This window comes from Pangasianodon hypophthalmus, chromosome 20, assembly GCF_027358585.1.
Source record: "Pangasianodon hypophthalmus isolate fPanHyp1 chromosome 20, fPanHyp1.pri, whole genome shotgun sequence".
Lineage (NCBI taxonomy): Eukaryota > Metazoa > Chordata > Actinopteri > Siluriformes > Pangasiidae > Pangasianodon > Pangasianodon hypophthalmus.
The window spans coordinates 16,816,818-16,832,516 of NC_069729.1; the positions used below are offsets into that span (position 1 = coordinate 16,816,818).

Here is a 15,699-nt window from a genome sequence, read left to right on the forward strand (position 1 = left end):
GTGGGATTTGGAGTCTTGTGTTTCATGCTATGGGAACGCACTACTGCCCAGGGCTTTCCAGAACTCCTCGACCATGAAAAACATAGACCTGCCCTACCTCTCTAATGGAAAACACAGGGCAACCAAATGCACTCACATGACTGCAAAATGAGATATTAAGCACACGCATCATGAATGTGCACAGGGACCAAATCAGACCAGGGACATAGTCTTAGCCTTAGTGGAGGCAGCTGGGGATTTAGCTTTAACACTCAAAAAATTTGGCTGAATGTGTGGGGTAAGACACACAAGCTCTTGATAGCAATTCCAAGGCTCAAAGATGGGATAAATTACCAAAGTGGTCAGGGAACTGCAGTTTCACCCCCTCTCACAGAGACATTATGCTCATGTCTAGCCTGCAGCCGAATCCTGAGCTTTGAAGCGTACCGTTGTACTTCATCCTCCAAAGCAGACGCTCTGCAATCTCAAATCATTGCCTGAAACCTAGGCAGGAAGTTCTTCCGCATCAGATCCTTGATTAGGCCAGAGGAAAGAACAGCTAATTGATTGTAATGACTTCAATCCGTGAGCCAAAGGAAAAGCTTTGGAAGAGCATAACCAGTCCGTATCAGATTACGATCCCGAGGGTCTGGCCTTTCCTGCAGATCTCTGATGGCAAGGAGCACCAAATCTGGGTATAAGATCACTTTACAAACAGCTTGCTTGCTTCAAGAGGATTACGCTAATTTAATTAGACATTTCATTCATCTACTTTAATAAATGACCACTGGGACTACATGGTTTTAAAGGGGAAACAAAGTCATCTATAAATCATATAGAAATTATTGAATTTTGTTAATACTGACCACTTTTAGGGGAGAGAAGGAGGGAAAAAAAAAAAGTGAAACCCAGAAATCTTAACGGTTGTTTGACTTATCTCTTGTGTCCTAAGTAGGGTAGCATCCATCAGAAAGGGTTCCAACCTGTTTAGGAAATAAAAAATCCAAAGAACCCCCAAACAACCCCCAAACAACCCCGTGACACTCAATTGAGCTTTCCAAACACGATTTTAGCCCCCCTGATTTTCTTCTCAAGCAATCAGGACCACTAAATTCCTGGTACAGGTGTTTTTTGGGAGCTAGGAGAGTGCAAAAAATGTGCACCATCTGAGTGGCTGGAGGACTTGGTCTTAAAAAAATATTGCTCTTAAGATTGCAACAAGCCTCTGACCAATCACTGACACCCCTGAGGTGAGCAGACTGGCTAGACTTTTAATTCACGTTTGACATACCTCCGATTACCAGCTACATCACTCCATTCACGTCCAACAGCGGGACACTTGGCTTGTCAAAGCTCGGCGCTACAGCTGAAAGCCCCCAGGACCCCACATTCAAAAAAAAAAAAAAAAAGCCTTGTGGCTCGCTGGGGCGATTCAGGACTAGCCAACCAGGGATTTTCCCACCACAGCACAAGGCATGGCCTCCAAGGTTACGAGTTGCTTGGATGGTTTTCAATGCTGCCTAAAAGATGGTGCAGAATTAAACTTAGCCCTCCATGCACACACCCCCCACACGCAAACACACTCTCCTCTATCCACACCCCTGAACGCTATGAACCGCTCCTCTCGTTCCACTATTCATCAGTCAGATGGTAGGAGAATAAGAGAAGAAAACATGCAGGTTCTTTTGAGATAGGAGTGAAAAAAAAAAAAAAAAACATAGGCAAAAGCAAGAAGGTGTCCCACAGGTGCACTCATGCCAGAGCTTGCTGAGGATTCAAAAGCCTGGAGTAATAAAAGACTGTGTGTGTCTAAGGACAATGGAAAACATTTTCCTTTGTGCTGTTTTTGTTGCATTGACACGGAATTGCGATTTCTAATTCAAGGACTCTAACGCCTGGAAGCCTTATATATTACTAGCATTAAGAACCTCTGATTATATATCATTTGCAGAAAAATACTGGCTTTGCTTTCTATAAGCCATTAATCTTTGTACAGACATATTTCACTACGAAAGATGAAATAAAAGGATCTCTGCAGAAGAGACCCTGAAAAAATGAGTAATGCTGGACAACTTCAAAGTTGATGCAGGGTTTTTTTTTAAAAAAAAAAACATTAATGAGTTAATGAAAGCCAGATCTGACTTCTTTGTCAAGAAAAATCAACTTTTCTGTTCTATAACTAGCACAAAGGGCAAAAAAGGTCAGTGTGGTACATTTGATTAGCAGCAGGATCTGTCAACACTACAGCTGTCCTCTTGAGAGCATGAGTAAATGCAGAATCCTGTGCAAAATTGTATCTGATTCGATTCCAAACAGCCAAATTAACAAAGTAATTACAAACAAATAATATGGGATAATACAGTAATCCAACACTGGATGCTCTCCAGCTCAAATGCTTAAACATAAGCTTAATGCCTTCTATTCTGACAGAATACCTGGACCAAAGCTCCTGTCCACATACTGTAAAATAGCTGAAATCACAATAGGGGCTGTTATCATTACAATCGTTACTTCAGTGTCTAAAGTGGGGTTGACTTTTATGTGGTTGTAAGCACTGGGGGAAAGAAATCCGGCGATTTCCCCCTCACGCTCCACAGACTTACATGAAACAGCTCATGTCTTCTTGAATACTAATCGCTGAGATTTGCGATTGCTACACCCCAAAAACGACTTGGAAATCTGCTCAATATCCTGGCTGATGTTTTGGCGTGTTTGGCTGACATCACCCTCGCATGCTGAACCCATAACTTAACCAGATGGAAGGAAATAGGAAATTTTTTTTTCCCTGAGAAAGGAAAAGAAAAAAAATATATGCAGCTGGTAGTATCTGCACAGTGATGAATTCTGACTTCATTTCTTTAGCAGAGGAACCCAAAATCAATCTCAGAGAGGAAAGGAAAGTTTAGCTCATTCAAGACTTCAAGAAAAAAAAAAAATCTCTCTGGCTGTTGTATGACTTGGGGAGTCTGACGGAGAACCAAAGGAAGGATGCTATTGAAAGGCCTGGAAGTTCCGGAGGTTAGGCACTTTCATCCAAAGCCAGCCAGCCCCCGCTGGGGTTCGACATGAAGCCTTCAACCCCTCTCAGCAGGGGGACGAGCAGGGCCCGGAATGAGCGCAGGCCAATTTAAATATCCACCTTTCTTTTCTTTCTTGCTAAGCTACAAGTTGATGCTTATCATCCCCCTCAATGACGGGTAGATATTACATTAAACAATAACCTTTTCATTTTAAAACAAATATTTAGCTATCAAATCAAAGATTAGAACCAATTATACGTAAAAGTAAACTGCCACTTCATGAGCAAATAAATAATATGTCTAAGCCTTTTAAAGCTTCAAAATTCCCCCCCAAAAAAGATCATTTTGTCCCTTTTAAAAACACTTCATCATTAGTAGTGCTCAAGCAGAAGAAAGATTTGATGGAGCCCAACACTTTGCCCGACAGCCAGCAAACCAGTTTGTGAAAAGCTGTTCTTTCAGCAGCTCGACGACCTTTGAAGTGGCCGTGGAAGGAGACGGCCTGTGGTTTGAAGGAGGAAATGCCAAAGTGTGTTAATAGAGCAAACAGTCCCCTCACTTCCTATGGGAAATGGTTCAAAGCAGCCGTAGTGCTCGGAAGACAATGCACACAAGAGCGGGCACTAAAAGTCAATAGCACTTCCGATAGGTATTTACGGGCCAGTGAATCTTTAAGTAAACTGCCAGGCAGGAAAAGCAAACAAGCCTAGGAAGTGCAAGATGAAAAAAAAATGATGGAAGAAGAAGAAAAAAAAAAAGGATACTCTTTCCAAAATGCACTAAAACGCAATAATGTTTTGCAATCGAGTTATAGTACAGGTGTAACCTGTACTGCCTATTAGTTCATTATTTACTTGAGTAAACTTTCACATTTAACTCTCTCTTACAAGTGTGCAGCTAAGACTCAAAGGATCCACCCTCATCTCAAAATACTATTAGGACATGACCATAAAAATCAGTTTGGCACAATTCAAGTGTTTAGCCAGATGGCTCAGACTGAGAACAAAAGAAGCCCTGACTGATTACTTTACACATTTAAACACCGCAATTACACACTGGAAGGAAACATCTGGATAAACATCGCCTACAAATCCTAGTTACTTATGTCAAATATCCCTCAATATTCACGATATATTGCTAATTCAGATTATTGGTTCACCTTTACACTTAATTCCTTTCATTTTTGGGTCAGAAAATGTTGTTGAAACCATATTTTGGCATTCTCTAATATATTTAGAGTTGATTATACACACACACACACATTTATTTGTGTGTGTGTGTGTGTGTGTGTGTGTGTGTGTGTGTGTGTGTGTGTGTATATATATATATATATATATATATATATATATATATATATATATATATATATATATATATATATATATATATATATATATATATACATACACACACACACACACACACACACACACATATTTATACATGTATGTGCATATACATATAAACACTCCTTTTCTAAGGTTTTTATTGTGTGAAAAAAAAATTATATATATATATTTTATATATATATATATTTTCCACACGGTAACAACTTTAGAAAAGGAGTGTTTATATGTAAATGTATATTTTTATACCTTAAAGTAAATCTAAAGCTACATTTAAAGATTGAGATTCGCCTCAGAGCAGACCTGCTAACTTACCAAACATTACTCTGTGTCAAACAACTATTTAAGAAATGTAATAAATATGATAAAATTCATTTAAAATAATTAATTACTTAATTTTAAAGCAGTTTAAAGCACAAATTTTAACTCTCCACCTCGACAAAAACCAGTGTTACAACCTGCCATGACTGAAAAACAAGCGTCCACACGCGACGCGTTTTGTTCCTCTCAGAGAAGCTTCAACTTCAACATGTCGGAATTGCTCTCTGTCCCTCACCTTGTACCCGCATTTCTCGGCGTTCCCTTTCCTCCCTCCGCTGGCTGCAGCTACGGTGTGGTGCAAAAGTAAAACCAGAGACAGCGTGGTTATGCGCTGGGGCAGTGTGAGTCGCAGAGCCATGTCCCAGGCTCGTCCATGAAGTCCCGCTCAAGTACGAATAATCAGCAGCTCTCTGCACAGACGCTTCATATCCGACGCTCAGGCTTCACTTCACTGCTCTGCAGATAGGGGGCGCTCGTGATGTGAACTCCTCCCTCTGATATGAGCTCGGGATAAAAATGAACATGCCATTCTTTTATACAGTATACGGTATCTACACTATAATACACTGTATTATTGTCTGTATACTTGCTGTTCTGTATAGTAGTATGCAGTATAGTGTGCAGTATGATTTACTACAGCCTACCAGGGACTGTTAAATAAATTCAATCATGGTGTAGCTAAGGGGTGGCCAGGGGTGGCCAGGGGTGGTCAGGCCCAAGAGTAGGGGGGTGCTGCAGCCTGGAGAACCAATGGGAACATGAGTGGAGAGCGAGTCTGTCAATCATTTTTTTGCATCAGCCAATAAAGTATGGCCGTCAATCATATTTTGCATTTTTGCATATTTGGCCAATCGCTGATTAGCAGTAGCTGTCCACCATTTTTCGCATCACCCAACAAATATTTTAGGTAAATTTCACATTTTTGATTAGCCAATGTGATATGAGTTATAATCAAATTATCTGCTTTATAACAACTAATGATCGACAGTGTCTCCGCCCACTTATCATGCCCACTGGTTCTTCAGGCTGGAGCCTGACATACTTGAGTACCACCACTAGTGTTTAGCATGGCCATCCCTCTGGCCACCCCTGGCAAGACATCATCATCATCATCATCAATATTATTAGTAGTAGTAGTAGTAGTAGTAGTAGTAATAGTAGTAGTAGTCAGTGTAGTTATAGTGTCACATGATCTAAAATGGAATGATTTGAAAAGTTTCCCTTTGACAGGCTAGTTTGAAAAATAATGGAAATGCCGACTACAGAGTCTCTGGGAAATTTTATAGTTAATTTCATCATTGTCCAACAGCAAAGAACAAGCAACTGTAGCTAACAAACAAGCAAGCAAACACTGGTCACACGTTTTTCTATTTAGTATTTGGAGGCATAACATTGGATTTCTTCAGTTCTTTACTAGCTAATGGTACGGAATTCTTCACACTCCTGTATTTCATAAGATGAAGCCTAATTTTATAGCTATTTTGTAGCTTGCTAAACCACAAACAAATGTTGCTTGTGCCTTTTATGTCCTTAAGGGTCCTACTCAGGTCATAAACAGATAGGGGGCACAACAACCTGTCAAATTGGATGGTTGTGAATTAGCATTTTGCCCCACCCTAGATTGGTACCCCAATAAAGTCATTGGGTCTAACCTGACTACCCCATTGTGGAATGAGTACAGTTTTACAGCCTCCATAAAATTTTATCAAAATAATTGAACTAAACAGATATTGGGCTCATTCACTCACAGACAAAAGGGTGCTAATGTATACCTTTCCTTGTAGACTGTCTTTTGTACCTTTAGTAATCCTTTATACGTATATATTTTATCTAGAAAGGTGCACTTTGAAGTTTAAAAGCTGTACTCTAAAAATCTAATTATGCTCCATTTATATACCTTAAATCATACAATATATCAATATATCATTTCCTGGTGAAAAATATGGTACAAAAGACGAACCCTTGAGGGTGAAACCCCAGTGACAAGGAAATATACAGTTTAATTTTTAAGTAATAACTAAGTATAATTTTTTTTCTGATAGTGTTATTTAAATGTGTACAATAATAATTTGGCTATTTGCTTAATCCATAGAGCATTTTCATGCAGAATCTTCCATTAAAAGTTCACAGTAGGTGAGGTCCAAGTTATTTTATAGGCCTACTTACTTTTGAGCTCAAACTATAAGAACTCAATAATAAACGTACAGTAATAACTTTTGATAATGATCAGCTGTGATTTCCACCACTATATGTATTTTTAATTTTTAAAATATTACAGACTCCCTGGCTATACTTTAACCAAAGTACTACACAGTCATGAGACTACCTGTCAGTCAAATTAACTTCATGCAATCACTATACAACACTGCTTGCTTTTTGTGCAGAGCATTTCTACAGTGTAAATCAGGTCTTTGCTTACTACAGCTGATGATTTTTGAATTTTACTAAAACCTGCAATTGCCAATGGTCTAAATTGGTGACCCTACTACAAATTCATTCATTCATTCATGTTTCATTAACCACTTTATCTTGGTCAGGTCCATGGTGGATCTGGAGCCTATCCCAGGAACACACCCTGGATGGGACTCCAGTTCATCTCAGGGCACCATGCACACACACATTCCCACACTTGTTCATACCTAGGGGTAGTTTAATATAGCCATTTTTTTAGAAGGTTTAGAATTTTATTGCATAAACAAAAGTGGTATAAAATTGAATAGCTTAATAGGATGAATGCTGTTAAAAAAACTTAATAGAGCATTATGTTTTGCTTTCAAGGTGCACATACTGTACACTTAATGCACACATACAAAAGAGCAAAAAATAAATCATCTGATTGTTCTAAGGATTAAAATCAAAAACATTTGTGCATTGAACTATATTTGCAAAGATCAAAGAGCCCAAGATGAGAATCATGGGAAAGTTGTGTGTATGAGCCAACTGTCTGGGCAGGAACACCCAGTTCCTCTTTCAGGTGATCTTGTGTTACTATTGATGCGAACATGAAAAGGGTCTTCTTTTTTGTTTCTGACTTGAAAGATGAGCAGAGCTCTTGCCATCCTGTCCAGGATGACGTAAGTCCATACAGAATCTGTAGCTCTCAAAGAGAGACAATGCAAAAGATCTGCAACATAATGCAACAGTATCAAGAAGTATGTGACTACTGAGCGATAAGATAAAACAATAAGCTGAGAAACAATTCACATTTGCTCAAACATGTTCAGAAGCAAGCCTATTCAGTATGAATAAGATTATATCGTGTATGTTGAAGAATATAAAATCATACAGATACAGAGTTAATGTTCACATCAGTCATCAGAATGGGGGAAAATGTGATCCTGTGGCAGGGTTGGTGGTGCCACATGGGCTGATTTGTGTATTTCAGATACTGCTGATCCCCTGGAATTTTCAGGCACAAGAATGATGCGAAAAACAAAAAAATGTCCACTGAATGTAAACACCTGGTTGATCAGAGACGACAGAGGAGAATGGCCAGTTTGGTTCAAGCTAATAGGATGGCTATGGTAACTTAATTAACAACTCTTTACAACCATGGTGAGCAGAAAAGCATCTCAGAACACACAACATGTCAAACCTTGAGGCGGCTGGGCTACAGCAAGAGCGAACCACATCAGGCTTCGTTTCTGTCAGCTAAGAACAGGAATCTGCAGCTTTAGAGGGCACAGACTTGGACAGCTGGACACTTGGACAAATTGGACAGCTGAAGATTGGAAGAAGACCAGGCGATGTTTTTGCCATCTTCAACTGGCCTTCAGTGTGTGATCATTAAAACTGATTGATTTCTGTGAGGAGGTGATTATTTACACTTTTTTTTTTTTTCGTCTCCAGAGTCAGTGCTTTGTAACAGTCCTTTTACATTTTCTGGCACAGGAAGGTCTTCAGGACAGAGGGATTTCTGGTTTCTAGGTGTCAATCTACATTCTTTTTTGTCTTATTGACGTAAAAAGTAAAGAAAAAAGAGAGGCTGGTGAGCGAATTACTGTTTATACGCCATAATGTACAGCATGTGATAACTCTCACAGATATTCCACAACATATAATTATATACAGATAACAGGTACAAAGTGACATTCTTTAATAAATAAAAAATCAATAGTGTTGGCAAATTGCTGTGGTATAAAAGAAACAAAATAAAACTCTGCCTTGCATCAGGCCGCATCACACCACACCACACCACACCACCACCCCGCTGTATAATTTCATATAACAGCACATACATAATACATAATACATAATGTACATAATGTAATGGAATACTAACACTAGATATTAAACTGAGGTCATGAAATTGTAATGCATGTGCACAACTGACTACAGCAAAACATTTGCTACTGTTAGGTTAACAATACTGATAAGTAGACCTATTTTATACATTCATTCATTCACCTTTAGTAACTGCTTTATCCTTATCAGGGTTGTGGTGGTTCCAGAGCTTATTCTGGGAATACTGGGCGTGGGCGCCATTTTTTTTGCATTTATGTTTCATTAGTTTTTACAAGAAAATAACTGCATAGTTATCCAAAGCGATGCTGAATAAAATCCAAGCTTGGAGATGAACAGTGAATGTTAAGGGCTTCGGTCAATAGCACAAAATGACCTCTTCTGGGATTTGAACTCACAACCTTCCAGTCAATGGCAAATGGCTGGGCTACTGCCAACTTTTTAGCTTCAAAATATAATTCCTGAATTTCACTCTTAGCTGCAGAGTGTCATGCAAACTTGAGAAAAATTCAGTTAAATTAATGTCCTTCACTATTTTTGTCACTGCATTTTTTTTTTTTTTTTTTTTTACATTAACGTCCTCAGTAGAATTTCCTCAGCACAATGGCGCCCTCTAGTGTTTTTTAATTATCTACCTAATTATCAGATAATCTCCTGTGATATATTATTATTATTATTATTGTATTATATTAATATTACTAAAACACTATTACTAAGTCACTGTATTGTTCTTCCAATAAAGTCTAATCCAATATGGTTGCAGTTCTCACCCCTTCCACCCCTTATCATTATTCAGAGCAAATAGCAAAGCTCCTTTCCTCATTAAAAGCCTCTTTTGTCTCTCATAATCACCCTCAGTTAGAGCAAGCAAATTGGAATTGGGAAGCAATGGGTTTCCATGAGGCTTGTTATCTAACAATGAAGCAGTCGATGAATTCAGAAAAGACCACATGTGGAGTGCAACAAATTCCCATACTCGGTGTGTGATGTTAAAGTACATTTTAATTAATCAGCTGCTTATCTAAGCCATTAAATGACATAAGTTATTTGAGTTATTATATGATTTGCACTATCAAAATAAGTCACAACAGAATATATTACAATATAACAAGAAACAGAAATCTGAACTTTTTGTTTTCTTTTTACAATCACTGCTGGAGACCATTGATGACTTTTTTCACCATGAGGAACTGATTCTCTCGATGCGAACGCTTCAGTTTTGCTCTTCTGTTCTGGAACCAGATCTGACAGGAGAGAGGAAAATTACTACATTTATTTCCAGACCTACATCAATAAAGATTTGTGATATATAAAATGCACCGTTTGCTAGTTTGTGAAGGCCATTAATTAATAGATGAATGAAATCGACATATAAATATTGAAATAATCTGAGATTAAGGATTAAATATCCAATGATTGACTATTTGTTGATGTTCCTATTTATCAACTCAGTGCAAAGGTTTGCATCCCCCATTGTTGTGGAATTATTACAAAAGCTCTTCAGTGGATATGAAAGTGATTTGAAGTCTTCAGTTGTCCTACAATATTTAGAGCACCTTCAGAAAGGGAGATCCCTTCTGCATTTATTCCTATGAGTGTCCTAACTCTTGCATTTCTGTCTACACTACTTAATTGATTGATTAATCCATGACGGATTGATGAATTCATTACTAAGTGACACAAGTCAGAACCCATAGTACAGAATGTGTGATTTCGATTTAATAATAAATTTCCAAAAGCTGTTTCCATACCTGTATCCTGTCTTCATCGAGATGCAATTTCTGAGCAAGCTCCTCTCGGACATCTATCCCGGGGTACGAGTTTACTTGAAACACACTCTCAAGTATCTCCAGCTGGAATCAAAATAAATAGAAAAAAATCAGGGGAAATGTAAATGAAGGAAACCACAGGTGTAACTGATACTATAGGATATGCTACGCTCTAAGGTGTAACTGATACTATAGGATATGCTATGCTCTATGCTACGCGCTACTGGCATAGTATAGTATAGTGGCATAATATAGTATAGTGGCATAAGTGACATATTACCAAGAGCACAAAATGACAAAGCGGCGCTGCACTAGAGGGTATTGTTTTTTACACAAGATAATTGTGCATGTCAGCCATAGATGTTTATTTGCTATTTTGAAATAGCTTATTCTGTGTGTTTTATTTCAGTTTAGTGCAAGTTAAGTCCAGTGTCTTTCCTTTGAAATAAACTAAAGCTCTCTAATGTTGTTTTAATTTCAGTTACATTGCTGCTTGCATTCACTTCACCAAAAAAAGCTCCTAAGAATCTTCTTTTAAAAGACACCATGATTAGGCCTGTAGTCTAAACCATTCATGAATTGCAATCATTTCAGTTTAGGTATGTCATTTTTCCAGTCTATGCTCAAAAACAAGGATGACAAGTAAGAGGCTAATTTGACTAACTAGCTAGCTAGCAGTCTATCTACAGACACATTCAATTATACCACCAAATATTGACCACCATGGAGATTCTTGACTTTTTGCATGAAAAGCGACTGCAAGAGGTCTACCATGGCCCAAGAGCGTCTCACTGGACTGGCAGTCATCAGCATCAGTCATACTGTGTCTCAGAATTTGTCTTTTGATGCAATCATTGATGACGTCACTGCAAAGAAGTCCAGGTGTGTGCAGTTTTGAAACAAATCTCAAATCCGGAACAGATTCTCAAAAATTTTTTGCACAAAAAGTGACTACCCAAATGTGAATAACCTCACAATGGGTTGGGGCAATCTAAAATCTCACCTAGGGGGCCAGCAGAGTCAGGGCTAAAGACTGGACTCAACAGTATGCACAGTAAATGGTTTACTATATTGACCTCATTACTACAGCAACCTTTGATATTTTACACTGAAAGGAAGGTTGTCGCTGCTTTTTTAGTGTCAGTATCTAGTCACTTGAATTAAATGGGTTTTAATCCAAATCTCAGTAACTTCAAAAACAATGTCACCTTGAAACTAATGTGTTCTGTTGGTGAAAAATCCAGAAATAAAAAGCTCTAGGGTTTCAATACATAACCAGAATATTATTATACTACTATTATCAAATAATGAGACTAATATGTGAATATTATGTTCATCAAATATATCTGCACTGAGGGTCTGTGGAAATTATTTTATAGTTAACCGGATCTCTCAGAAAGTTGGATATTGTGTTTCTGGTAATTGGGAGTGAAAAGGAACAGACTGTAAATAAGCTACTGGTCTAATGTCTGATATTATATACATCAGCATCAGTAGGCTACCTGTAAGCTGGAGAAGGCAGTTCTGGGTCTCCGTCCGATGCACCAGTTGAGTGAACGCCTGCAGCTCTCGACCGGTGCTTCACTTTTCCTCTCATCCATCACAGGTACATCCAGCGAGCCGCCTGTCTTTACGAAGCAGTCGTTCTTTGTTGGTTGCACATCTGATGAAATTAAACATACGTTGATAAAGAGTTTAAGTATGATGTACAAGAGTTTAGAGTTTTCCTGCTTTACCACGCGCAAGTCAACTTAACAATTAACTAATGAGGACAAATTATAGACCATATATAATATTATTTGATTATATACAGTCTATGGGCAGAATGTTAAACTTAAACGTAAAGCAGTGCAATGACTGGAAGTCAGACAGCTCCTATCCTAACTGCTTTAAAACCTTGACCTGGGATTCATTCTATTTGCTCACCATGTTGGATGGAACAGCAACAGTGACAGTCTTTTCACATGTGATCATGTGAAGGTGCATCTTGTGAACAATATGTGATCACATGTGGAAATAAAACCACATGCCCTATATGTGCATGGTGCATGGTAAAGGTACCATGTGAAAAGACGTGAATCATGTCAGAAAATCACACGGGAAAATAAAAACCCATGTTCCACTTGTATAAAATGCACTACAGGATTAAACATTAAAGAAACTATATTTTTTAAGAGCGTCTTCACAATCAGCAACATCAAAATACTAGAGTGTTTTTTTTTTGTTTTTTTTTATTAAGAATGCATATTTAATTAAATGAAGCCTCATTTTCATAAGTAACTGTTGGGTGAATTCAGATATACTGTCACTTTTTTTTGGAATTTCCACCTTGTCTAAGCTCTCTGGCCATAAATAAAATGGCTTACACTGCATTTTGTATGGTACATGATCTGAACTAACTTTATGCTTATTTTGTTACATTAGTATCTCAAGTATGCATATGTGGAATTAGTAAATAAATTAGTCATGACCGTTTAAGAACCTTATATACATGCAAAAGTCTTAAGCACATGCAAAGAAATGCTGTAAAGCAAAGATGCCTTCAAAAATAATCAAATAAAACATTTCTACATAAAGAAAAAATACTATAAAGAGCTATAAACAGTAATAAACTAAACAAAAATCAATATTTGGTGAAATAACCCCTTGTTTAAAAAGAAATAGTAGTCTCAGCTCTACTTTGTCCACTTTTATAAGGACATTAGCTGATCAGTTTTACATCAGGAGACATTAACTGTCACACTCGCTTCTTTTTTGGAGCAAAACCCAGCGGACTTCATTATGTTTTTATGTCTGAAAAGTGGTCTATATTGTATGTTGCTTTCTTTATTGACAACATTTTTCTGTAACGTTTAATTTTTTTGTTGGAAAAGTAACGTTTGGACATATGAAATGCTTTTAGACTGACTCAGTAATGCAGAAGTCATAAAATAAACATCTATAACAAAATTCGTACTTAAAAAAAAAGACCTTTGCACAGTACTACACCTACACACACTGTGGGGGTCCAAAAGTCTGACACCACATTGAAAATCTGGGATTTTTTTTTTTGCAAAGCTAGAAATAAACAGAAAGTTTTAGAATTTTGAAAAGTGTCAAAAAAAAAAAAAAAGGAAATGTGTAATATCTTGACTACTCAATATTCAAGATGTTGCACAATTTCTAGGATCCTATTCAAATGTAAGCAAATGTGTGATATTGACCTTTTGTATAAAAGGTCAGATTCTCCATGAGTCTTATCCCTTCTATTGAAGCATGTGTTCAGACAACATGCAGATGGATTTGATCTAAAAATGGATCATCAGGTTTTAAATGAACTTGTGGAGTCCACACCAGCTTGAGTGGACACTGTCATTAAAACAGAAAAGGGGACATAAAAAGGACAAACTCATGCAAATATTTCTAAGATTCATATATAAGTTAATATATAAGTCAAAGCATGTCATTTTTCTTTCCTTCATTTTTCCTGTTTGATGTTGACCACGCCCACTTATAGAATATCCCATGAATCATGAATAAGTCATATTATTTCTACCATGACTTATTCTACTATGACTTATGTTTATAGCTCAGTTTATCTTTCACTTCTCAGGACAGACCATAAATGCTGAGAAGTCACACTGTCCCATCTTATCTGAATTCTTCCTGCAATCAGCTGATAAACACTGACTGGGACTGTTTGCGTATTTACTGTTTGAGGTTTTATTTTGTGCAGAAATGTAGAATTAATGATTATAAAGTGAAGCCTACCTGTCCATGGGCGGTGAGGAGTGTAAATAGCTGTTCTCTGCTCGGGTCGCTCCAGACCCAGGATGCGGTCTATAGTGAAGAGGGAATGGTGGCTCTGGTGCGCGCTGACGCTCGCCATGTTTCCAAAGAAAAAAAAAAAAAGCAAGATAAAAAAAGAAGATGTCCAAGTTCTCTGAAGGAATGTTGTTAGAGAAAATGAAACTCGACCTGTCCTGTGGCTTTTTTAAAACTCACAGGCTACAACACGTCACTGATGAAGCCAGTAAACCCTTTCCATTTGAATGGGTTCAGGCGCACCACAAGGGGCAGCAGGTCGATTTACAGGTAATTCTGTGTCCAAATTACGCGCTACAACCGTGACCACCGGGGTGTTATCTATTACCCATACAGAATCCCTTAAAGCTCGCTATTTCCAGAGACAAAACCCTTCGCCAGTGTCCCTTTTATTTTTACCCACCAGGTAGAAAATGAGCTCTTTTATTAATTCCCTCCTCAGCCGCTCATTTCCTTCAGCATTATGAGAAAGCACTCAGCTTGCCAGTAATCTCATTTATACGCGCACAGGTTTAAAATAAGTGTTAATAAAAAAAGAAGGTAAGGCTATTAAAGTTAATCCTGCTGAATATTCCCCCCATTTTATGCCTCTTGTCATGCATGCAGAGGACAGCCGTGAACTAATCCGACAAGTTGCCCCTGCATTGTCTGCATTCAGGGGCTCAATCCACCAATTCAACCTGGCTTTAAATAAATATGCGACTTGTTTATTTACTTGTTTACTTGAGTGCACGAGCTCCCTCTCCTTGCCCTGCTTTATCATGCTAAAAAGTTAGGACTAATTAGAACTATTTAAATGCAAACCCAAATGCAGGCCAATTAGGCTTACAGAAATAATAAAGCCTATTATCAGTGTGAAAACATTTAAAGAACCACTTGGCACTTTTAATAAAAGTCCTAAACTGTACTTTTCCTTGTTCCTGCACTGGTACCATCAAAAGTGTATCTCCTGCCTGGGGGATGTGGTGTAGCTTTAATTAGTTTTTAGCCTAATGCTTTAAATCAGTGGTCCACAAGGTTCAATTATGGATCTTAAATTAATTTACAAGGTGTAAAGATACATCCTAAAGGTACAAATGACGTACACTTGATGGTACCACACAAGCAGCAAACAAAAGTAGAGATTGGTTCTGTTATTTCTAAGTGCGCGTGTAATGTTCTGTCTAGCCCTAAAATCCTCCCATCAACAAAAAGTCTGCATTTTTTTTTCCAGCAAGA

General features: G+C 37.8%; 2 protein-coding genes across 3 annotated transcripts in view; both read right to left on the minus strand.

Moving 5' to 3' along the window:
• il17rd (interleukin 17 receptor D) overlaps window positions 1-5,135 on the minus strand; it is a 28,255-nt gene extending 23,120 nt beyond the window's left edge. Inside the window, exon 1 of one of the 2 annotated variants that reach the window (XM_026932960.3) lies at window positions 4,902-5,135. In XM_026932960.3, the coding sequence (XP_026788761.3) occupies window positions 4,902-5,024 (123 nt within the window). In that variant the 5' untranslated portion in view covers window positions 5,025-5,135. Of the gene's footprint in view, window positions 1-4,803; window positions 4,823-4,901 lie in introns of those variants that run through there. The other variant, XM_053227163.1, reaches the window with a different exon arrangement.
• Window positions 5,136-9,890: 4,755 nt separating this feature from the next.
• Window positions 9,891-15,611, minus strand: hesx1 (HESX homeobox 1). The gene is made up of 4 exons (XM_026932961.3): window positions 14,428-15,611; window positions 12,180-12,340; window positions 10,660-10,761; window positions 9,891-10,152 (listed from the first exon to the last, which is right to left on the minus strand). The coding sequence occupies exons 1-4, from the start codon at window positions 14,543-14,545 to the stop codon at window positions 10,057-10,059; spliced, it is 477 nt and encodes a 158-aa protein (XP_026788762.1). The 5' UTR covers window positions 14,546-15,611; the 3' UTR covers window positions 9,891-10,056.
• Window positions 15,612-15,699: the final 88 nt, after the last annotated feature.

Coding starts and splice junctions, on each gene's coding strand:
- hesx1 (XM_026932961.3), bottom strand. CDS start 14,545: ATGGCGAGCGTCAGCGCGCACCAGAGCCACCATTCCCTCTTCACTATA. Junction 12,341..14,427: donor TCCTCACCGCCCATGGACAG/GTAGGCTTCACT, acceptor TAATTTCATCAG/ATGTGCAACCAACAAAGAAC. Junction 10,153..10,659: donor TCGATGAAGACAGGATACAG/GTATGGAAACAG, acceptor CTCTCCTGTCAG/ATCTGGTTCCAGAACAGAAG.